The 24,959-nt window shown below is 52.3% G+C and overlaps 1 protein-coding gene across 2 annotated transcripts in view; it reads left to right on the forward strand.

Moving 5' to 3' along the window:
• Positions 1 to 24,959, forward strand: part of cv-2 (crosveinless 2-secreting protein) — a 209,255-nt gene that overhangs the window by 158,368 nt on the left and 25,928 nt on the right. For both annotated transcript variants that reach the window (XM_089579141.1, XM_089579142.1), the window contains 5 exons: positions 20,018 to 20,124; positions 20,623 to 20,772; positions 22,059 to 22,215; positions 23,649 to 23,836; positions 23,943 to 24,081. In XM_089579141.1, the coding sequence (XP_089435267.1) occupies positions 20,018 to 20,124; positions 20,623 to 20,772; positions 22,059 to 22,215; positions 23,649 to 23,836; positions 23,943 to 24,081 (741 nt within the window). The remainder of the gene's footprint in view (positions 1 to 20,017; positions 20,125 to 20,622; positions 20,773 to 22,058; positions 22,216 to 23,648; positions 23,837 to 23,942; positions 24,082 to 24,959) is intronic.

Consider the following 24,959-nt stretch of genomic DNA (forward strand, 5'->3'; position numbering starts at 1 on the left):
CCAAGCTTACGGTGGTGGAATTCATTTCTGTTACCGTACTACACGTCTTTTTGTGGGCAGGCACTACGCCTAATGAACTCGGCGTTCTTAATCTTCGTCACTCATGGCAGCTCAGACTGCCGAGCGCTCGGCCACGAGAACGCGTCTCGCCTGCCTGCGTGGTAGGTCTTTTTGTGTGTGTGTGGCCGCTGGGCGCACAACGGAATCCAATTCTGATACCATCGAACGCGCGGTGCTCACGGCAACTCCATTCATCACAGGGTCTTTGACGGTAACGGTACACTCCGAGTAGCACGCGCCCGAAGCTATACGACCTGGGAAACTCGGCCGACGATTTTGGAAGCGACGAACAAGATCTTTCTTTCGATGAGGAAGGTATTTTAACGCAAACTGACGGACACGTAAGTTGTCCCTTAATTAGCATTGAAAATGCTGCATGTACCAGATCTCGACAGATGTGCACAAGGTCGGCAGACGTGCACCAGGACAGGGCGGCAATGGGCGTGACAGCCAGATACGAAGGGCGAGCACGTGTGCACATTTGCAAAAGTAACTGTGGGCTAGTCGGCGAACGCCATGGGATGTGCGGAACGCGAGTGTATAGAAGTTTTCGGAACGCGGAAGCCGCGAAGTGAAGGAAGGGCTCTGCACTTTTCTGCTGTACCTGTGCAGTGGTCCCCTCATTGTCAAGTCGCACCTCTAGGCAGCGAAAAAATTGAGCTTTTTCGTGCTTTCTGCGTCGTTTTCACACTCAGCGTGGGCGAAGACAGATCCAGCATGTGGTCGATTGCTAAGAAAACAGGAAAGTAGGGTTTAATGGATTGGCTCCGGCGCCTCGAAACACAGGTATACTTATAGGATGACTCGGAAGCGCTGCATTACATCTTCACTGCATAGTTCACCTGGACACTGTCAGTGGTTTCGTTGGCTGTTGTCTATGGTGTCGCTTACTCGACGGAGTGGTCACGTAACCTTGGCGTCATGATGCAACTATACACTCGTGGCAGATCTGCTCGTGGGGATTGAGATGGTCGGTGCCCATCAGCCAGCTGTTGTTATGGGCAAGAGGTTGGAGGGGGAGGGGCATGTAACTAGAGAGCGAGGATGGAAACACGTCACCATTCCTAGAATCATTCTGTAATCATTTCGCGTGGGGAAATTCGCCACCAGCGGCACCACGGCAGGTGCCTCAGGTCTAGAAGCTGCGCGCGGAATTTCACATGAGCAGGCTTTATTGTAAACGTGAAGAGCTTCTCTCGCTAACTCGGCGGAGATGTGACGAAGAAGCCTCCGAAGGGACGTATCGGGACGCGCAATTCCGTAATTGCGCTGTCCAAGGTGAAACCCTTCAAATAGGCGCACTTTTAAGGAAGCAAACTGGTTTGTGCTGGGGGAGGGGGTCGTTTGCGAGACCTTGTTTGAGAGATGGCATAATCCTGCCGCATGTGAAAAGGTAAGAAGACAGGTGTGGGGGGGGGGGGGGGGGGGGGGGGGAGCAGAAGAAAGATGGAAGATGGCAACGGGGGGGCTGCAGCGTGGCGATTCAGAGCGTCGATTATATGCGGCGGGCTCGACCCAGCGTGCGTGCCGAGCCTGGTGTCTGCGAGGAGCATGGGAGCTTGCTTTCAACCTGGACTGTCCGAATGAAGAATGGCTCAATTAGGCAAGGCTGACAGGCTTTCGAGGGTTCTCCTTACAGCACGCGCGCTTACCGTGGCCGCGGAATGCAGCGGCGGGAGGGAGACCCTGAAACTTCTGCCTGCAGTCGCTGGCAGTGACCTCATTTTATTGCCCTTATTATGCTTCCGGGACGCCTGAAAGTGTCGGAACACCCGCGGCGCGAAGTGAAGATTACGGTATCATTTGCAAAAGGTGGCAAGGCCGAAGGGTCCGAAATAACGAAGCAGTGCGGCTGGTGCCAGGACTCTTGGCTTCTCCCGCGCGGAGTGATAAATACACTGAGATTAGAATTCAGTGATTCGCGGAATGACTAAATAAAAACCATTCGTACGCACAGGATCGGAAAGCCGGGCCATAGGCACTCGGCGGATATGAAGACGTTTGCTCTTACTCGAGTCTTTCGGGGTTTTTTTTTTTTGTTTTTTTCTTTCACTTTTCCGACGAGACAAACGATTTCTCCTCGACCGCCGACAGACTCTCTTCTTTCCCTCCCCGCATTCCTTTTTCTGCTTATTGAATATATTTGTAACAAATCGTAAGCCTTCTGTGCGGCGTGTATACGTGTCTTCTGTATAAGATGAAATAAAAAAAAATCGACGGCACAAATCTACGTCCTTCGGCGAGGAACGCGCAGTGTTTCCCCCGGGTTCCGGTGGACGGGTGTTCATACTGGCCCCTGTCCAGCCGAGCACTTGGGTGCTTGACTTCACTGCATAACACGCACCGCTGCAGGGATACTCGGGGGCATCCGTGTGTACGAAGCTTTTTAATTAACCTAGGCGCCACGCCTCCGAACGCCAGTCGTACTGCCGTATAGTCCCGGAGCGGTTCGTGGTTCGCTTGTTGCCGTTGTCTCTGCATCATCTCAGCGCCGCGCTCGGGACGAGTCGGTTTTACTGTTTGTTAGTTCGAGTTCAGAGCTCGTAAACCTCTCGCCAGAGCTCGTCTTGGACCTTGATGGACTAAACTAAAGAGTACGCTTGTGCGCATCCTTCCCACCGATGTTGTGCGAAACTGCCGTATACGTATATAGGCGCCGGCGTGAAATGCGCCCGTAAATAATACTTCCTGCGAGAGAGCCTTTGTACTTGGTTGTGCTTTTCTCCGAGGCTTCTCTGGCGCATCTGTTTTATACGCGCGCTTACGCAAAGCACTAACCCAACAGGCCCGTTTGTTTTCTTAAAATAAGGGCAGCAACGCGACCCCCTGCGGCTTTGACTCACGCAATGCGGCGGCTCTGGGGCAGAGGGCAACTATGCGCACGCCAGGCCGCAAAAGTTTACGGAAAGCGTGAGTTGCGCGAAAAGTGAGCCTCCTTGCAGCTAACGCACGCCTTCTTCAAGTGCAAGGTGCAAGCCTGCACCTGTGAGCGCGTCCACCTCATTGTGTTGCCACCCTCTTCCAACCTGTGCGTCAGGTGAAGACAGGTATTTTTTTTTTTTTTTTGCTCTTGTTGCTGCCGTGTTCCGTAAACTTTTTCTTCCTTCCGGGTGGGCTGTGGAAAGGGAGGTGATCGCTAGGGTGGCGTTGAAAGCTAGAGAACAGCGTACGCGAGTTAACTATATCATAACGGAAGTCGGATGGAGAAGATGGGTTTGGGCGGAACATGCAGCGCAGCAGTGGCTTCTGAGGGAAGGCAGGTGCAGCAGAGGCCCAGCCCAGAGTCAGATGAGGAGAGGAGACTATAGTATTTTGCTGCAGACTGCGCAGGGCACGGATAACTGGAGATCAGTTGGAGATGGCCACTGTACTTAGTGTGACTGATGATGTGCTCATGGTTACAAAAACTTACACCCCTGGACGCTGTCAACCCAATCGTGAGCAATTTTTTTTCCAGTTTCTTCTTGTTCATTTGCGTGTCGGTTGACGTCGGCTGCGACCCCGCGATGGCGCGGCGCAGTGCGGGCGAGTGCGAGCCCGTGGGAAGGGATATCTCGGGAAAGTATTGCCGCTCCATTCGACATCACTGACCCGATCCTCTAAGGTATACCGGCGTCCTGAAGTCTTTACAGACTAGGTCGTTCAGTCAGCACAGCCACATCTGGCGGCCGCAAACTGGGGTCACCAAATTCTGTTCAATTAGAGCGCCACAGCGGTGACACTACAGGACACATACCGGGGGACAAAAACAAAGGCTATGAATACAAAGCGCGCCATGTTTTCCGCGGTACCCTTTCGCAGAGCACTAATTAAACAGAATGCGCAGCTAACTTGCCCCTTCCCCCTTCCCTAATCTGCTACCTTGAAAGCCGATTGTTCGAAGTATCGCGCAAGTAAGAACTGTCGGGTAATCTCGCGCCCATCTGTTCGCCAATCGTGACAGCCCAGCATATACAATAGCTCGGGAGCTCCAGGTGATCCAGATCGATCGGCCCCGGCATTGCAGTGCGTGTAAGATAACTGATTGCTTGGAGGCATAATGTGCGGTTAAACATCATTATGCATCATCTGAGGTGCATGGTCAACGCGTTCGCTACATGGGAGGCACCGAGGGACTGCTTCCCAACGCTATAGCTATCTCTCAAAGCGCACTCGCAACCCGATTCGCGATCACATTCCCACGTTTCGTTAGCCTCGAGACGCGAGCTGGGCTGCATGCGCCAAGAATGTCACCCGGGACACCGGGCATGACATAATGCGCCGTGCCGTGCTGCCCGCCTGTACATAATCATGCATACACTTTATACCGCGGTCCCATCACAGCAGCTGCCATATTTATTCGGTTCTCTGCGGTCATCGCCACCATTGCAGCTTGTCCGGGGTCTGGTTTACAGTTGAAACGTTTGTGTGAGCCGGCGGACACGTCGCCACGTGCGACGCAACAACCACGGATTCGCGAGAAGAGCGCACCGGTCAGTGATGGCTCTTGAAGGATAGATGTTCGGAGCCACCATACATGCCAAAGGAACTACCCTGAAGCGCTCCTGATAAGACCTGGCAACTGGTCGGAACGAAGCTCGCTCCTTCCGCTCTATCTGAGTGGTTTGCCACGGGCTTATAATGGTCCGGCGTGTAAGTTTGAGCCGCGTTACCGGCGTGCGCTGACGGCCGGATCATACGTCACACCACCGCGGCTCAGAGGGAATCAGCGGTTTGTTGCAAGATGCGGGCGTTTCGGCGATGCTCCTATAGCTCCATCTCTCTGCTATTGTTGTTGTTGTTATTATCGTCTCGTTTCTCGCTCGCCTCGGTGGCCGCGCGAAGCCATCGAAGGCGAAGCGATCGGCAGCCGCGCAAAACGACGGCGCTGCAGCGGCCGAAGCAAGGCGCCTGGGGTTTTCCTTGGCAGAGGGCCGCGCGCGCACCGCGGCGGGTCGGCGCTGCTCGCGTGGCGTCTGCGGCGGCGGCGGCAGACAAGCTGCCGAGCTGCTGCCGCGCTACAACAGTGTTGCAACACGCCCGAGAGCCTTGGGTCAACACCCATGGGCCGGGGGCCCGCAAATTTGTTTCAAGACTGCACCCTGTGTTTAGTCTCAGGCGGCCGAGCAACACAAAAGCCAGGGGTCAAGAGCGCGCGCCGCCAGAAATGCTGAAAAATAAGTTGCGTGGAATTGGAAGGGGGAGGGGTTGGAAGAAGAAAACGGGGGAGGCACCTGCTTTGGCGCGATTGCCTCCTATAAATCGCCACGGCGCGGGCAGGGGGGGGGGGGGGGGGGAAGGCTTTACGGCTGCTTTTGTTTTGCGGCCACCGAGAGAACAAAAACGGGGGCGAAAGCGGGCCGATAGCTCGGTGGTTTTGGGGCGTAAACATTTATTCGAAATCCTCGCCAGCGGGGCGGCCGCCACCGGAGCCGTCGCCGGCGACCCCCGCCCCATTCTTTTCTGGGACGAGGATCGAGACGAACCAGAAATGACGAGGTGAGGGAAATCCACGCAGGGCATTTCTTGCTCTATTTCTTTTGGCAGGGCGCTCGTTCTCCCTCTTCCTAGCCCCGTCTTCATTAAAAGGGACTGCCGCCGGGAAAAAAAAAGCAGAAATATTTAATGGCGCCCGGAGCAAATATTATGAAAAAGGGAGCCCCGGGGACGGTAGCGGGATCAAACGGCGTTTTCATTGGGCCCGTCTTTCTGCGGTTTTGCGTCTGGGCCCGCGGCGGGGCCGCGCGTTCGTTTAACTGGAGCACCAGACCGCGGCCTGACTGATTTACGCGCGCCGCTCGGCGGCGAGACACCGTCACTCGCCGCGGGCCACGCGGGGGCCCCGCGCGTTCGATTCGCGCTGCCAAGACGGCCGCTTTTGGCCGGGGGCCGCCGCGTCGCCGCTGGAAAGACGCTTTCCAGTGACGCCGCTGCTGCTGCGTAATATACCCGCGCTACTGGCTTCGTAAATCCGTGCGCTGGTGTCTGCGGCGTACGTGCATGCGACGCTCGAGTAGCCCAACGAGCCATCGGCGAAACGCCTTTGCTTTGGTCTTGCGAGACGCCATTCGTGCGACTGCGGGGTCACTTCTCTGCACTCCGCAGTGCGCTCCGCATTTGTAGCGCTTCACTCGTTGCCGATCGTGCCCGTCTTCTAATTCTCTCTCCGGGGTGTAATGCTGTATGTCTCAAGAAAGCAGAGGCGAAAATCATCCACGTAATCGTGGTAGAAACGTGTTTACTACATCGCGCAGTAGGAGCTCTTCCCTTTGGGTTCTTATTCTGCGAAGACAAATCACGGGGGCCGCCAGAGCTTCAAATACGTGATGTACTTAATGGGCGCTGAAGCACGTGAAGTAAAACCGCCAGCCGCCTCCGTTTCTGGGAGTGAGTTGCTCGAGTACGACTCTGTGCCCTCCAAGCTAAGTCTGGCGAAGCAAGAATTTTCGCGTTTTAAAGCGTTGCTCTTTCTCGTTGCCTCAAGTTATTCCAGCTTACTCGCTGAGAAATATGTAAAGAATAGGCAGGAACAATTTACTCAGTGGCTTCGGTGTTCGGCTGGTGAGCCCAAGGCCATGGGTTCGAATCCCGAACGCACTTAGGTGGGGGCGAAATGTAAAAGACTCCCGTGTGCTGTGCGACGTCAGTGCACGTTAAAGACCCCGGTGCCCCGAAATTAATCGGGAGCCCTTAACTACGACGACTCTTTCTGTGTTCCCGTACTTTAATCTTCCCTCAGGGCGCGATTCAGGCGTCGACCCCGAGTGAGACAGTTACAGCGCCTTTCGTTTCCTCAAGAACCAAAACCATATTACTCGGAAAATGAAACCTGCGTACGGGTGACAGCCACCATTAATTTTTGTTTTGCCTTTCTTTCTGGTCATTGCTGCTCCGTCGTTTAACCTGAACCGGCCGCCGAGCGAAACGAGCATTATTAATATATTTGCTCCAGCAACGGAATCGTTTCCTTTCCGAGCGTGCGAGGTCAGCGTTCAACACTACATGAGGCTATCATACAAATGCGCCTGAATGAGACCGATTTGCGCTAAGTCCCCCAACGCCCTAACTAACCGCCAATGGAATTATTTCTGCATATGGATAGAACCAGCGAGCGTTTCTTTCCGGTACGTTCGAGGTTTGTGTGTAACTTTCATTTCTATCAGCGGACGAGAAGTGGCAATGAATAAGTTCCAGGTCCTGAGAGCCTAACTCTGGCACCCCATCTAACTGTAACTAGCAACCATGTAACAACCACGTAATTTCATTGTTTGCTAGTTGCATTTTTTTAATACACGCGATGTACTGCGCACCTTTAATTTATTGCCATCGCCGAGTTAGATTGTAAATCAAGGAGCAGCATGGTTGTCTATAGCATTAGTGCTTGTAAGCGTCTTCATGAGAAGACACCTGCAAATGAACATTTGGTGGAGGCAGTAGAAATGCCGGACGAAATGATCTTGCGGCCTAGGGCCGAACTTAGCCCTACAGTGAGCGCAACCCGAGTCCAAGACAACAATAAAAGCGAGGTGTAGCCGTCGAGGTGCAAATGTTGGTGCCTCAACCTCCCCTGCCACTCAGACCGGGCTGCAACGGATGGAACAGATGGCGACCACTAGCAGCACAAAGCGACCTTCCTTGGACAGTGCTAGTGTTCTTTTTCTCTCCCTCTCTCTCTTTTCATGTCAAAACAGTCGGGTTACATTGCAGCCTCTGTCGCCACACCGCCTTTCAAAAGCGTGAGCGCTCGAGCTCCGTTCGTTGTCCGGGAAACCAGCGCGGCCGCTGACAATGCTGCCGAGGAACACACAAGCACGGGGACTCGTAATAACAGAGAGGGGGGAAGAATAAAGAAAAGGCAAATTGGCAGTAGTGCGAAAAATTTTCGAGGAGTGCAGGGGGGGGGGGGGGGGGGGGGGGGGGGGGGGGGGGGCAAAACAAAGACTGGAGGGCGGGTTGTGCACATCCCTCGTGTCACTTCATAAATCACACGCAATCGGCCTCTGCCGCCGCTCTTAACCCGCGCGCGCAGGCCCGGCCAGCAGCGGCGCCTTGGCGCAGTGCAGCAACGCGCGAGCGAGAAGCAGGCGTCTTCTCCGAGTGCGCACTGTGTCACGACAGGCAGTGGCCGCGGTTCCCTCCATTGTGGATCGTTGCCCTTTTCGCCGGGGGGATCCGAAACTCAGCCAGACAAGCTTTCTCTTTCGCTGCTGCCCCTCTCTTCCTCTGCGCGCGCTCCGAGCTCTTCCGGGACAAATTGCGCCACGCATTATAATACGCGCTGCGATGGGAGCCCGGGTCGCCGTCGTCTGGCCCGTCTGCATTGTTGGCTTTCCCATTGTGGCTGCTTCCTTTCCTCCAACTCGCGCGGCTGGCCGGCCTTCGCTGCTGCGCGAGCGGCGGCGCAGCTGTGCTCGTGGCCGAAGCGCAAGAGAATGGAAGGAGACGACGCCCTGGGCCGCGGTTTGTGTTGCTGTTGTTGCGCCATCACATTTTACAAGGAAACGTAATTTCGGCGTCGGCCCGTTTCTTCTCTCGGCCGACGGGCAATCAAAATATGCGCCGTTTCTCTGCACGATATACGGCGCGCATGCCATTCGAGATGAGCTTCTCCGGGTCGCTCGGCGATGCTGATACACAGACGATTTGGTTGCGCCGCACGGCCCTACGCAGTTGCTGCGCTGGCGAGTTGCGTTCGCCTCACGAAGCGCCCCTTCCCCCTCTTCCCCAACCCCGGCCATACGAATTCAACCGGCGTCGTCATAGCGGCTTCACTCGCTGTCTCTCCTCCGGCCGCACAGTCTTTACCATAATGGCGTGTTGCTTGATTTCACTGCGCTTTAGAGAAGCGTGGCCGAAAGGGCTCGGACCCCGGAAGTACCGGAGTGGTTGCCGTCCAGTGGACGCCCTGCATTTGTCCTGGGGCGTGGAAAGTACTCGAGGTGAATTACAGCACTGACTGCCCCGGAATACTGCCATACCACGTCGGTATTCTGGAGAAGCGGCTGGCCAGCTGCGTTTCTCTCCCCCCCCCCCCCCCCCCCCCCTTTTTTTTCTTTTTCTTTTTCTTTAATCGCGCCACCGCCCTCGCTTTCAGCCACCGACATACCATTTTATGTCCGGGCCAGTAATAATAATAAAGAAAAAGTTGGGTTCGCTCTAAGACTGTAGTTTTAAACGCTCAGGATCTTGGAAACGGCAGGTCATACTGGCGGCGACTTGAACACGGGTGACGCCCAAAGAACGCGTCGATAATTAAGAGCGTACGAGTGTCCAGTTTCTGCATTTTCTCTTCTTCTTCCACTCTTCCCCGTCCGGTTTCTAGCTGACCCTTTCGTTTTTCCCGAACCCTGGGAGGCGAGGCGAGGGATTTAAGGAGCCCGAGTGCGTAATCCTCTCGAAAGATAAGGCAGCCGGTCTTCAGCTGGGGGCCTCCCCTTTTCTAAGAGGAGTCCGCTCATATTGGCGGGGCTGTTCTGCAGTCGCATTCCTCCTCCCCGAACTCTTTTGTCCACTCTTAAGGCTGACATGCCGCGCCTCGGCCAGGGGGCTTAACAGTTCTGCACTTTTTTGCAGCCTCTTAGTATTATTCGACACGGCAAGAATCTGTAGCTCCCCACTCCTTCGTCCATGCTACTAAACAGGCTGGTGGCCGCACTGGCTCTTCTGTACGGACAGTACGGTGTCCTTGGAACGTGTGGATTATTCCAGTCACTCGGATGTCCCTGCTTTCGCGGGTGTGATAATGAACTCTTCTACTCTCTCAAACTGGCTGCCGGCAGTAAAGCAGAAATGAAGCTGCTTTTAATTCCCCGCTGCGTACTGTAAAATAGGAGCGCACTGCAATGGGCGGGAGTTTGGTATGGTGAGATTAGGCGCTCTAAGCTGGACTCCCTAAGCTGCCAAACTTTTAAGCTGCACTGGTGTGCACTGAGCGATGAAGTGCTCTGAAAGGGCGCTGTTTGCCTCCGTGGCTGCAACTGGGAGTTGACCCATGTGCTTGCGTAGCATTATAGTATACGTAGAAGTGACTGTGTGGCGCATGAATTAAAACAAACAAAAATCAAGCTGGAACATTTTTTTTTATTTTGTGCTTGCCTAATATGTTGCGTTATTTCCTCATATAACAGGCGTTTAAGGGAAGCCCACCAGTAATTTTTGTTCTTTTTTTTAGATAGAGAGACGATTTTTTCGGTATATAGTAATACCGGCGTCGACGGACACCAGAAAAGAGGCGAATTATGTTAACTATTGCAGGATACAACTTAAAAATGCAGCAGTTAGTAACAATGGGTAGCGGTCAGCAGCGTCCCGTATTACTGCGCTGGCCAGTCACAATAGTAAACGAAATCAGCTTTTTAATGTTTGATCACATAAAACAAGCCAGCCATTAAAATTCTAGAAGTGATTTTTTTTTTTGTGACTATACCTTCGTATTTTGGTAGCAAGAAAAGGTTCAACAACGGACTATTTTTTCGTCGTGGAGGAACTCTGTTTTTTAGGTTTCCGTGAATAAATAGTTTCATTCGCAGATAATATAGCCGCAAATAAGCCCGCAGAAATAAAAATTCGCGCGGTCTATTTGCTTCTACGGATTACTACGCATTACTCCGCCGATGGCAGAGCGGCAAGCCGCCACGGGAGTGGGTGAAAGGCACTCCACGCGTTGGTCGACTCCGCCCACCGCTCGCGGAGAATTAAAAAAAAAAAGGCCGGAGCCGGACGTTAATTCGATTTAATTAAGGAAATCGGCCACACAGGGCAATAATTCGAAGCGTCTAAGAATGCTCGGAACGTGTAGATTGAGTTCCCGCGGCAAATAGGCGAGTTTAGATTCCTCTTCAGTGCACCTTTAAGTTCTATCCGAATATAGTAAAGTTGTTAACTAAATCCAATAGTTAACTTTTTAACTGTTCCAGACAGACACCTGTTTGCAGTTAGAGATTTGTAGCTGGCCATTAATGATAGCCACATTAGTTTTCAGAATTTCGAAAACGCGGTTACCCTCGCCGCTGTGGCGCAACAAATTTTGACCACTTCTCGCGCAGTTCGAAAACCGCGCGCTCAGCGGCTTCCATCAAACGCGTCACTCCGTGGCGCTCTGTTCCGCCTGCAGTGCTCACCGCTCCTCGCTGCTCCAGCCAAGGTATTGTAGCCAAATGGCGCGGCAAAGGAGGTCACGTGGCATGTGCGCCACGGAGTGACGCGTTTGATGGAAGCCGCTGAGCGCGCGGTTTTCGAACTGCGCGAGAAGTGGTCAAAATTTGTTGCGCCACAGCGGCGAGGTTAATCGCGTTTTCGAAATTCTGAAAACTAATGTGGCTATCATTACTGGTCAGTTACAAGTGTTTAGTTGCAACCGGGCGCCTACCTGCAATATTTAACTTTTTAACTTCTATAATTTAGTAAACAACTTTCTAGTTCACATGATTCGCCTGTTTTCAGGTGTGCGCCAACACTATGTCGCAAAAACGTCTCGTTACCTCAAAAAACATGTTTTTAAGAATTAGTTGTGGGTCTCCCTGAAACACTTGTTATTGTTAGCACTAAAAGGCGACGTGTGACTACCCTGTGTGCTGTATTCAATTAGCTATAGCACAACGCTCGCATGGACGCTTTTCACTGCTGCTTTTCGATATTCGACTGAGGCACGGCAGCTCTGAACATAGCGCAATCGCCCTGCCCCGTGTGGCGATGTTGTTCAGTCTGGTCGCCATACAGTCTTTACTCTGAGCGTCTGCTCCAACTTTCGGGATATTTCTATTGGCCTTGGCTGCGTGTGGATCGAGCCATTATGTTGGCGGGAACGAGAATCGTGCTTACTCCGTAAACTTTTTTTTTTCTTTCTCTCTCGCTCGCTGCGCCCACTTGCTCGGATTCAAACCCGCCTGCTGATCGAGCAGAAAAGGCGCTCTGTGTGTATAGGCTCGTCTGGCGAGGATAATCCGACGCATTGTTTCGCTTGCTGCAGTTTGTTTGCGTATGTATACTCGGCGCATCAGTTTTACTAAAGAAAAAATAAAAGAGGCGAAAATAGGCTCGTTATTTGTTTCGTTATGTCGTAGTCCTCTGAGAGAAGCCAGGGGTGCAGGCTCCTTCCGTTTCATATCTGCCGTCGCGTTGTTCACTTTGCCTGGGGCGGGTGATCGGTCCTGTCGAGTTCAGGCCGCCGGAAAACGCGCGCAGGCCCAGGCTGCGCGGCGATTCATAAGCAGACATGCCGCTGACTTTTTCGAGAGGATCCCATACTCACATGCGGTGCAAAGTTGCCGCGAGTTTTTTTTTTGTTTGTTTTTTCTTCTTCTTCTTCTTTTGAAGTCGTAAAAGCGCGGGTTGCCGCCCCGTGCGCGGCGTATCCTTCTGCAAGGCCATCGCGTCGGCCGTGACGGCTGCTTGAGACGGGGAGGCGTCATTTCGCAAATTACGCGGAAAATACGCGACCGAACCTGCCAGCTAGCTGTCACGCCGCTCTCCCGCCAGCGGCTCCCGCTACCAGCTGCGCCGGCGGTGAGCGCCATGAACGCGCATAGCATGCAGAGTGGACACAGTTGCGCGCGTCCGCAGGACCGTGCTGTACGACGGTCCATTATACCCTGACGGAAGCGATGCTGTCTCAATGCAGAATGCTTTCTCTCTCTCTCTCTCTTTGATGTTGAGTGTTGCCTCAGGACATAAAAGGAGCATGTTTGTTCTCGGTGCCTCGGAGAGCCTGTATATATAGTGGCGTCCGAGTTCGGCGACTGGTCAGGTAACGTCAGGACCTGAATAGGTAACAACTTACCGCCTCAGACGGCCAAAATCCTGTGCTTCGAAGGCTATGACTAGTCGAAGCAAATGGAAAGTACGCAGACTCAAAGACCAATCCGTTAGGTTCTGTTTCTCCTTCAAGTTTTGAACAAGGTGCGCGAAACGCGCAAGAACTTCAACTCTTCTGACGGTATACTTTGAATTATTTCAGTGCAGCGAAATTTCTCCTGTGCAGTTGGGGCAATTTTCTCTAAGTGGTACACCGTTTAAACTTATAAACAGAGTGGCATTCAGTTCATGTGGCTTAAACTACTGATTAACAAGTACGTAACAATCCATATCGTGCGTGCCCAGCAAGAGAAAAAAATATACGGAGTGCTCATACGTGTTCATAATACTGAGTATTTTTTAATGTGTTGCCTTTTCTGACGCTCTCGCTTTTTAGCGAATATACAACAGCAGTTATGAGGTAGAGTGCAAAGAAAGAGCTGCAGAGTATAGGCCTTATCTAAGGCCATTTTACTGAAGGCAAGCTGGGAGGAGGAAAATACTCTCTAACCCTATGCAATCCGCGTCAACAGCATTTCTGTTTCCGCCGGTCCGCTGTGCAGTCGCGCGCTTTCGTCAGTCTTTTGCCATTTAAAACATTTTTATCCCTTCATCAAAGCCGTTCTCGGTGGCAAGGGCATCAGGACAGCACTGTGTGATCGTGGACTGCACAAATAATCAAATAAATCAGAAAGATCGCCGCGAGCGCATGCGGGAAGCATGCAACGACAGTCGCAGACTCGTTGCGACATGTTTCTGAAACACCGCTTTCCCGCCGACCTGGAATTAAATTTCCAATAGACGTCTTGCGGAAATGGTAAAGTCTTCGTACTAATTACAAATTCTTGGCTATGCTTAACCCGTTCCATGGATGGCAGGTGCACGGATGAATATGAACCTGCGATACGAGCGCAGGGCAAGGGATTTTTCGACTGTCGCGTCGCTCACTGTTTAACAAGTTGTTTTCGTTACCGTGAAATTGCTGACACCATGTCGTAACAGTGATGGTAAATTTACCTTCGTTTTGTGTTATATTTGACCTGGTTGTCAGCGGTACGATCGCAGTATCGCATCAAGACTTTAACGCGTTGTGGACAGGTCCGCAAACGCAAATTCGGTTTGTACGTTGCTGTAGCAACATGGGCACAATATATGCGCCGCAAATTTCTGGTCACTCCTTTACGTCATCCACCAATTCGACGGCTTGCAGCGGATGTGTGTATGAGCCATCTGGAAAAAAAGAAGGAATTAAATAAGTAGGATCGTGCAGTGATGTCGCGATAACTTTATAAGCAATAAAATGGAGAGTTGAGCTAGTTGGTACATACTGCTGGTACATACTGCTGCGCTGTTTTTTCCCAGCGTTATAAACAATAAAACACACGCAGCATCTTGACAATAATGGTCGTTTCCACAGTACACTCAGACGTTCATAACCTGTCTTCGGTACGCAATCCCAATGCTCGTTTCTCACCAACGTCCATTAGATGGGAGACATCCTGCGTCTTCGATCTAGGCCGATCGACTTCGATCTAGACGAGATGCAAAAATGCCCGTCAACTCACATTCAGTACTGCGAGGTAGACGAGACATATCAGAAGCGCAGTGGTATGGCATAGCCCAGGAGGTAAAAGGCACGACGAGTGGTTTGTACGTCCACCGGGACGGAACGACAAAGCTCATAAACGGTAAACGATACGCAAGTAACGAGATGTGCTTAACTTCAAATTCTTTCATGCGCTTTTAAGTAGTGACGTGCACCATCGGGAGATGTATTCATGAAACAGGCCACACAGCGCGATGATCAGTGCGCGATGCAGGTGTCGGCGGGCACGATGGACCACCAACTAGCCCCTGTAATCGCTCTTTTACCTGCGTCGCGCAATCGGTAGCTGCGAATTCAGTTTCTTCGCTGTTAGGTTGTGTCCACAGTTAGAATTACAGATTCAATTCTTAATTCTAAACATGTGTCCCACAAAAGATAAAACATAGACATCTCGGTAGTAAACGGAGTGCCGCCCTTCGGCTTCACACTGGCCGTACTGCTGCTTGCAGCCGCTTCCGCCATACAGCACTCTTACTCGGATGATGCGGTTTGTTGGCTTACTTATATAAAACTAGCCGTATTCTCAGTTCACTGTGCCTCCCCCTTTCAGCGCACGTAAAACACACGGACAGAGAAAGAGTAGACGCCAGTAGATTTTACTTCAGGAACGCAGTAAAACACCACGCTGCCGGGCAGCGTTCACAAGCACAGCGCCGTATAGCCGCTGCACCAACGTCGTACGCACAGCCCAAGATGGCGCTGAGAAGCGCCGGTGCGGGCTCTCGAAGTATGGTGGCGACCAAACATCGAAACCAAAATCACGTTTCCTGGAATGAATGGTTCTGTTCAGCGAATGTTCACTCACAGCCAAAAGCATCTCGTGTTGATATTTCGTGGGCGACAGATCAATTCATTGTATCTTTAATAAGATATGCGCTGTTGTTTCGTTAGAGAGAGCACACGGGGTAGAAAGGAAACGCGTAGAGTAGGCCAAATAAGGCTTACGATCACTATTGTGCAAAGGAAGAGTGCTTGTGAGAATTGCAGAGACACAGTGTGTACAATTCACGCGCCCAGTCGACACCACAGTAGGTTAAGGAGTGAAACCTATGCATTTCGAGTCATGGCGGATAGAAGAGGGTATTGATGCATGTTTTTTTTTTTTTCCATTTTCGGCGTTTTACTATCTTGTTTTTCTGTTTACATTTACTGATGTGTCGCTATATTGAGGTCGCCGCTGTCTGCACTCCTTTCCTGGGCCGGTAGCAGTCTGTTTCGATTTCATATATATTAATCGCAAATATAAATAACATCACGCAGCTAAATTTCGCTGCACGTCCCGCGGTCGAAGCGTTGCGACCATTCCTATATACTGCCGCGACTCGTGACAACTCGCGCCTCTTGTACGATCGTGTGCGCGCGTGCGCAAGCGTCGGCTCCGTACTGCGCATCCTTGATGCTGCACGTTGAAGTTCCGCGCGTCAGTGCAGGCCGCGAGGTACTAAAGGCGGAAAGAAACGCCCGGTTACTTCAGTTCTCGGGTTTTCCGAAACTGTGTGGCCGGGCCTTCGTCCTCGAGGCGTGGATGGCAGGCCACTGTCTCGGACGCGTCGCTGCAGCGCCGGGGCCGCCGAGCACGGCGAGGATCACTGACTCGCCGCCGCTGTCCTTGCGGCGGCGCAGGGCTGCGCGCCGGGCCGCGCACGAGGAGGAGGCCTCCGAAACCAGCGCTCGATGGCCGCTCGCGGCCGGAGCGTGAGCAAGTGCAGATGCCCGCGACTCTTTGCTTACTTTAAAGAAGTCGACGCCGGGCCTCCCCACCTCGGCAACAGCCGAGCCAACAAACGGTGGCGCAGTGGCGCTGCTCGTCCATCTCCTTCCATCGCCTGCCGCCCACTGGCGCGCGATGCACCTGTTGGGCACTGCGCCGCCGGAGGCGGAGGGCGCACCGCGGTCCGCATCGCACACCGCGGGGAGAAAGAGGGGAAACGCGCCGGCGGGACAGCCAGCCTGGCGCTGGCTCCGCCGAGAACTGAGCCCGACCTTCTTCGCCTGCTGCCGGCGGAGAGGTTAAATCAGGAGGTCGTTACCAGGCATTATTCGATGTGTCTGGGGCCGCCGATGAAACGCGCCGCTGCAGTTCCGTAGGCAGGCTCCTTCGCGTAGCTCAAGTCGGGAGGTTTTTGGAAAGTAGAGGCGCATTTAGAAAGAATAAAATAAAAGCAGTGTTGCTGGCCTGTCGCATGACGCACCTGGGCGTCTTTTATTGCTTAATTTCTTACTAGTTGTAATGCAGTATGAATACGTCCAACTAATGACGATGCGTGAAGGGTTTTCGTTATGAAGTCTCAGGGAGCCACAAGAAGACTCATCAGTTTCGTAACCATGGGTTTAATCACTTCACGAAAAGCGAAACGTTGGAACCGGTGAGCGCGACAGTCAAAATACACGCTGCATGAGCGCCTTCTTTAAAAAATTCCGCGCGCAGCCCCCTCGCACGCTCAACCGGCGGCCGCAGAAGCGCGCCCAAGTTTGCGCAACCCTAGGCGCTTTGCTGTCAGCGCCTGCGAGCGGCCGCAATTTTGGGAGCCCACAGAGTTTCGCGCGCTTGGTTTAGTGCGAGTAAAGCTATCTATTTCGCCTTTCAGTATTTCTCTTGACACGCTGCAACTCCATAATGCACATTTCGACGCTTTAGTCTTGAGAGTTATAGTTGCAGGTGAAAAAACCTCGGGTGGTTGAAATTAGTCAGGAGTCCCCCGCCAAAGGCCGATTCACACGACGAAGCGTGGCCCGCGGACCAGGCTTCACGTGAGGTCCCTCTTCACGTCCGTCTGGTTCACGCCTGGCCAACAATGTCGGTAAACTAGCGTGGCGAATGACTGTCGGCATGCCTAATCCGCTTAACGCCTTGTGCAAAGGTGAAGACCAGAAGAGCGGTGATAAGCGTATTACACGTGGGCGCTGCGTGTGCCCTATACGCGGGCCGGGCGCGGGCCTCACGGAACGGAAGTAGATCGTCACGTGATGACTGGTCCGCGGGCGAAAGTCAGTCATTCAGTCCGTCAGCAATTGATTTAATCAATGAGCCAATCGTTAAATGGTTTTCTAATGAAAACTCTATCTGCAGTGGTTCAAAAATTGATGACTAAAGCTAAATTATTGCTTCATAATGAAATAAATACGTTTCGGCACTGCAAACAACTACCTTGAATACTACTTTAGTTTCGCTGTCTGAAAATGAACCAGTGTTTTTTAAGGCTCCGGTGCATGTTAGGCGAAACACAAGACGTGCGGCCAGACGGACGGGGTCATCGAATGAGAGAGAGAGAAAACGAGGACACTACCACGGTTGCTCGATGGCGTGGTGCTCGGTTAGGGATTGGTTGGCGCCTTGGCTATCACCTCGTTAACCACTGTGATTGACCAGTTCTCGGGTGGCTCAAGTACGACTTGCGTCTTGCTAATGGCTACGACGTAACGAAACCTTCCATAATAGTAAGCCACCGCTGGATATCCAAGGCAAACACATTGTATAGTGAAGCTGAATATTCTGCTATTAGCTTTGTTTTCGGTTGATGTTTCATCATATCCACATCGAGCAGGCACTCTTAGTTGTAATTGGTCTTCAGTACCTTGTATCTTTTGAAAAGAGGGTGAACCGTGGAATGCAGGGCAAAGGGATTAGTGGTTAAAAGGAATGTCTTGCAACATAGCTCAATGGCGGTACGCTAAGAGAACAGACTTAGGGCTACCAAAATGTTTCCAGTTATTCTTTATTCACGTGTGCGCGGCTTGCCCCACTTACATGTGCACAGAATGGAAGCCGTGTAGGTGTACAACCACTGGTGTTGGGTTCCGAGTTTTCTAAAGGAAATAAATACTTAGCAGCGTCGTTTAGGTTTTCTTGATTTATAGGAGGCCCTGAAAGAAGTCGGTCATTCACGCTTTACCGGCTAGCTGGGTTTTTGCGGCGAAGCCCTGTTTGGGGAACAAGCCTTTGGCGTTGGTTTTCTCCATGAGACCTCAACTCGGCTGTGTTTGGCCGTGGATGCAGCGTGACTGGCGGCGCGCATTGGAAGATACACGTGGACGGAAACTTCCCGCCAGCATCACCGACAGACGGCCCTTCACGTTCGCTCGGGCCGCGCACTACCGAAATAGCTTGGCTTGCCGCTCGGCTCGTGTTTTCAGCGGCTGATAATTGGAGAACCGAGTCCTACGCCTGCTTGTTCTCTCTCGGAGGGGATCTCCCGGGCAGAAAAAAGCGGAGAAACCGCGCTCGAAGCAAAATCATAACAAGCCGGCCGACGGGCGAGCCCCCGCTGGGACGGGTCTCGGGACGACGACAAAGAGGGGCGGCAAAACACACAATTTACGGGTCGGCCAGCGACGCCGCGCACGCACTCCGCCGAGGGCGGGATCGCAGCAGCCGCTTGCAAATTTAGGGTCGTGATGAGACCGTCCATTCTTGCAGCGGAGACGCCGCCGAGCTGACCTCCGGCCCCGGCCGTCGGCGGGAGGTCGGTCATTTGGGCCGCTTTCGCAAACGCATATGAATTGCAACGAGCGCACCGATAGCACGCCGAGGGTGGCCGCCGATTGAGTTGCAGGGCCGCGCGTGTGTTCGACCACTGGGGATGAATGTCTCTCGCGCGCCGCAGTTTACGATCAGCGCACGGGACCACCCGTGAGCTGGCCGGGGCTCGCGCTGATTGGCTTCCGCGCTTGGCAGGGCGGAGCGCGGCCAGGTGGCATGCGGCCACGCGCGCCCAGGGGTCCGCACGCCGGTCACGACCGGGTTCAAGGAGCCCGACCACCACCGCGGCGACGTCAAGACCCGCTCGTGTGCGCGCCTTCCCGCCGAGGGCAAGGGCCTGGTCTTAGCCGCCGCCAGTTTACTATTTGGGGGCCTGCGTTGTGCAGTGCAGCCGTACTTTGAAAACATGTCGGGACAGAAACGAGTCCAGTTTCAAATTGTGCTGCGCGGTGCGGAAAAAGGTTGGCAGAGGGAAGGGTTTAAGACATTGGCTGCAACGTACCCGCTGAGACAGTCTGTCGACAACTGCTGGTCCTGTGTAGTGTGGTAGCCTGACACGCCGTTGCACCACTGATGCCAATATGCCAGCGTTTCATGTGCCATTTCAGTGGCTTTGAGGAAAAGAAATGGTAACTGTCTCACTTATCGGTGGGTGCCACAACCGCACCGTGAGGGAAGGGAGTAAGGTGGAAGTGAAAGAGAAAAAGGGAAGCCGTACCGCACAGCACACGGGCGCCTTTTGCGTTTCGCCTCTATCGAAACGCGGCCGGCACGGCTGGGTTCGAACCCGGGTACTCCGGCTCAATAGCCGAGCGCTCTAACCACTGAGCCCCCGCGGCGAGTCATGTGCACCAAACAGCAAGAGACACAATGCCGCTGCTATGAGAGTGGCGCACAGGAAACGCGTGCTTTCTTAGAAATGGGGTGAACTGCGTCCAAAGCCATCTTTCTCAGTTCCATGCCGTACCATCTCAGGCTACTTGGCTACCTTTATTTGCATAGATTTCGCTCTTCCCGGTTCGGCAAAAAAAAAAAAATAAGAACATTATTATCCGTGCAATTCGTCCTCAATTGCGTTCTCTCTGCTTTCCTGTTTGCAGGCGGCAAGCGGCTTGCCGACCTAAATGGACAGTGCAGCATGAGGGGTGATGTCTATGACCACGAAGCAACGTGGCCCTACGACCAGTGTACCAACTGCGAGTGTCAGGTAGGTCACGATTGCGCAGCGCAAGGGCGCACGTAGGATGATGATAATAAAAACTATGCAAGTACTGGTACATTCCCACAGAGTGCCATTTTTGGATGTGGGTCACGAAGTTCTGTAAATTCTGAATGCTTAAAAGGAGTGCACTCTACCAAACAGATCAGAACAGTTGTCGCCTTTGCGTTAAACTTACTTTGCCCCCAGTGTATGAAATAAAACGTCTTCCTTGTACTTCCGCGCCACTAATTCCACTGTGCCACTAAGCTTCAATACGCCACTGCCTGTTGAGGTCGCTGAAAGACGCCACTCAGTGCGACAATCTTTCGAGATTTTGTAATCCCTTCCGGGCGCTCGGGGTCCTCTTCTGCTGCGTTTTTTTGAGCGTGGTGGGCAAATGAGTTATTTCTTTCTTTCCGTTATTACTTTTAAGCGGGCCTGCGCTGCTTTTGTGCTTGAGGGGCAGCATGTTAACGCGTTCCCCATTCCCCGCAACGCGCGCAGAACGGGACGATCATCTGCCAGCGCACGGTGTGCCCGCCGCTACAGTGTCCTCCGGAACACCAGGAGGCCAGCCCCGACAGCTGCTGCTCCCAGTGCCGCAGGCCGGAGGAGAAGAAAGCCATGTGCTACTACAACAACCAGAAGCGATACGTGAGTGCATCATGCCGATGTGCACACCGCCTAATTCGGTTTTTCTTTTGTTGGCAGCGTTTGCTTAGTGTTGTGAATGTGTCTAATACGTGCCAGTGTTACCCTAAGTAAAACGAAATCTACATATAGTCTACATACTGGCAGGGCCACATATGCATCTAATTTCATTGCTGTTGCGATCCCAGTGCATCTTCTTGATATTATGTATGTGTTTCTTTGCCTTGGAAATGGACGTTACATTATAAGTCCTCCGTCGTAGAGCGATGAAAGCTACGGGAGGAATGTCGACCATATAGCTCTCGATCAATTCCAGATTGATTGCTAGCCTTTGCGGCGTTACGTTCGCTCCTGGTGGCGATGCAAGCTGCAGGTACTCGACTTGAATAGATATGGCCTCTGAGAAATTACTACCCCGCGTCGGCAGTCCCAACAGCACTCGAGTTTTTGGCGCATCAGCAGCGATTTTTATGTTGCATCTGCGTCAGCGTCGTTTGTCTACCATTGCAGCTCCTTCATGAGCGGTTGCTCAATTTTAGCTTTCGCTGGAAAGAGCAAGGGGCAGGCTGGAATAGTCAGTACTGCACGTATATTAACGCAGACGCAAATGTCGATTTAGTGCGCATCCGAGTTCGGCAGTTAAACGACGACCACCATTCGGTGTACCTTCCTGCTTTCTTGCCAGCAAATCCGAAGGATGATGGATCTGTGCTAGGCAACCAAGTAGTGCGGTTGCTTAATGTTTCTGAGACTATCATCCAATACTTGGCTTCACCATGTCTGCTGCTTGAAATCGAGCGCAAAGCAAATCGTGTAACTCTAGATTGCCGTTATTACAGCAGTGCTGCATCAAAGACGTTCGCCATATTTGACGGCGTTGTTGCTGCTGCTAGTAACCAAATACTGAGTAATGTCATCCAGCCACGTGATAACTTTCTGACAGGTGATCATGCGAGACGAGCGCAAACGAGGAGATTGGCACAGCGCAACAGTCGCAGGCGAACGGTGGGCGTGTGACGTCATCGCGTGTCGCAGCACGCGGAGTTATACAGCTAACGCAGTCAGGCCGCACACAGAGGCGAAAATCCATGGCGTCTTTTGTACAATTTTGCGCATCAAATTACGTACCGGCTACCTGGCCAGCTGCTATAACCTTGACTACGACAAATGCTGACTGAAGTCAGCAACCGAGGCAAATATTCGGCTCTGATGTGCCACTCGCTGTTCGGCAATGAACGCTTTAATCGCCGTCGTCACCATCGAGACTAACGGATTCACGTGGTGCGCAGAGCGGAGAGACGTGGAAGCTGAAGAAGTGTACCACCTGCTCGTGCCATCACGGCGTCGTCCGCTGCGGCGTCGAGGAATGCATCTCAGCGCCCGTTTGCCCGCCCAAGAAGAAGCTGGTCACGCCTCCCGGCAAGTGCTGCCCGACCTGCGTCGAAGGTATGCGGGAGCCAGCCCTGGGCGCAAAACGGCCGCGATGAATGGCCACTGCGTGCGCGGACATGCCTGGTGCGCGTGCGCGCTCGTTCACTAGTTAAATGTGGAGCTCGCTGGGCGATATTTTTGGGGCGCTTCGTGCCTCAACTACCCCGAGTTGAACAAGCCTGCGCAGCCCAATGTCGACTATAGCGTCGGCCGTCGAGCTGTTTTTGAGAGGTCTGCAAATTCCCGTCACATGCACTTTTCTCGCTTGAGAGAAAAACTGGAGGGGCTAAGCACAGCCACCGGTACGACAGGGGGGTAATGTCGCTCTCGCGTTAAAGGAATATTCACTCGCCTTTCCCTCCGCCATTATGGTGAAACGCGGAAGCTGCACGTTAAATGCAGTACTATTGTGAAGAAGGATATAATTCGGAACAACACAGCTTCCAGCCCACCTTTACACTGTGGTGAAATCAATGCAGCCGATAATCAGTGGAAGCTGTTGTGCCTTGCTGTGAGCAATACTGTGGTCATTATCATTTGCGCGCGTGCTACATGCTAACAACGGGAGAATCTAAAAGCGGAAAATGCTAACGTGCGTATAGTAAAAGTCCTTACATGATAACGTAAAGCGACCTGGCTTTTCTTGGCGTCCTGCGTTACAGAATAAACTATGTCTCTTCAGTGAGTACTCTAGATAAGCTCCGCAGAATACAACAGGCAAAGTCTGTGGTTTAAAAGGCTGTCAAAGACCGCTGTTTTGCAAAATTATCTGTGGTCTATGAGCAATAGCACCTATCGGCGACCCTAGCTAGTGCTTATCGGAATAAGCGCGCGCCTAACGGGACAAGTTCCTATCGGCAGTAGCATCTCTAACTATCCCGCTAAAGACGAATGATGTTCTTTGACAACAAGGATCCACCGTTTGTCCCGACTGTTGGTAAATAAGTTTGAGATAATGTTGCTAGCTGTAACAGCCGGGAAACATCAGAGACATTCACGGTAGTGTAGTCATGGTTTAGCTGCGCACTGGCAACTGAGGCCGTAATGCTACTCGTGGACAGTCGTAGTCAGGTCGTGAGCAGATTTATTACGCTTTCACGACGTGTCTTTAACTAGTCACAGGCGTCACCGTTAGTTGCTTCGCTGTCTGGCTGCGCAACACTTCCGAGTCTCTCCGCACAGCGATACGTCCGTTCGTAGCTCTTGGCTGGATACGCTGCGGGTTCTGAACCTGTTGGTGCAACTTGCTTTTACGCTTTTCCCAATCGTTAAAATGGTATAGCAGTGTGAGTATGTACGCCTGAAACGCGAGAAACTGATGCGGAACTGGCGTGAATGCAGTTAAATTGTAGATTTGAGAAAATTTGCGCAAGCGTATCGTTAACAGATTACTCACAAAGGGATGTGGTGACCCTCCGGCCTTTTTTTTTTTTTTGCCAAATTTACAGAGGACGGTGTTTGCACTGTATATGGAGATCCTCACTACAGGACCTTCGATGGAAAAATGTTCAACTACCAGGGGCCATGCCGCTACGTGCTCGCGTCCGACTGCGTTGGCGGCACATTTTCCATTGAAGTGTGGAACGACATCCGCTATTCCAAATCATTTTCCTGGACCAAATCTGTCGTCATCAAGGTTGGTTATTCTCGTCCCGTTTTCTTCAGTCTGAGTCTGCCGTTGAGCTTCAGAACTGTGACCCCCCCCCCTCTCTCTCTTTTTTTTTTCCTCGCCTTATCTTCAGATCAAGGACGTCAAGGTGAAGCTGGGACAATTCCTGCGAGTCCGGATACAGAAGGAACGTGTTAAGCTTCCCTACGTGATGCTGCAGGTCCTCAACATCAACCAGGAGGACAACAACATTGTTGTGAGAATAAACAAAGGTGAGAAGTCAGTCTTCAGGGAAAAAAAAATAAATCCTGGCGTGGTAAAAGGGGACAGAGGTCATAGAAATATGTGTTCTGTACCAGTTAATTTGGTTTGAGGGCGTTAAGCTCGGTCATATTTTGCGCATGCACTGTTTGTTTCTTTACAACAAAAATTAGCCCACCGCTTGCGCGAGCCGCTCATTACTTTAAACTTAGCATTGAATTTTTTGGCGGGTTTAAATGTGCTGCCAATGGTTTTTACCTGTACGTGGAGGTTTAGCAACGTCTGGCTGGAATATCTTTATTTCAGGTAGATAGGTTACAAGTATACCTTCCTTAGCGTCTGTAGTCTCACGTTCGCTTCGCCTCCGCTAGTTCTGCGACGGACTGAGCTGTTTACCGCGTTAACAGCACGCGCAGGAACAAGGACGAGAAGGAACAAGACGAGCCCCTTGTCCCTACTTCTCGTCCCTGTCTTGTGCGCGTTGCGTCATCGTGAACGCATTCTAATTCGCCCTGCACAGACATCCCTTAGACTACGCTCTTCGGCGTTCGAAGGAAACGCACGTCCGCTGCGCAGCGTCTACGGTCCGGGAAACAAACCAGAACGAGACAGAAATAATAAAACGCCTTTTTTTTTTCTGTTTGGAGTGCGCGCGCGTGTGTGCAGAAGGGCATTATCGTGTCCTTGTGAGCAGTTCATTAGCGAACCTCTGGCGGTTGTGAGACTGCAGCGGCGAGCCGTGTTTCCTTTGTCCGTGTAGCGACTGCATGCAAGGTGGTTGCGGCGGCCCTAACCGCTCATAATTGAGATAACTACGCGTCATCTGCAATTATTTCTGCGGGGGCCGGGAAAGGCTGATCACGGCTCATTATTCTCGTTTTTTTTTTTT

This window comes from Amblyomma mixtum, chromosome 3, assembly GCF_055824585.1.
Source record: "Amblyomma mixtum isolate Tamu chromosome 3, ASM5582458v1, whole genome shotgun sequence".
In the NCBI taxonomy this organism is placed as follows: Eukaryota; Metazoa; Arthropoda; class Arachnida; order Ixodida; family Ixodidae; genus Amblyomma; species Amblyomma mixtum.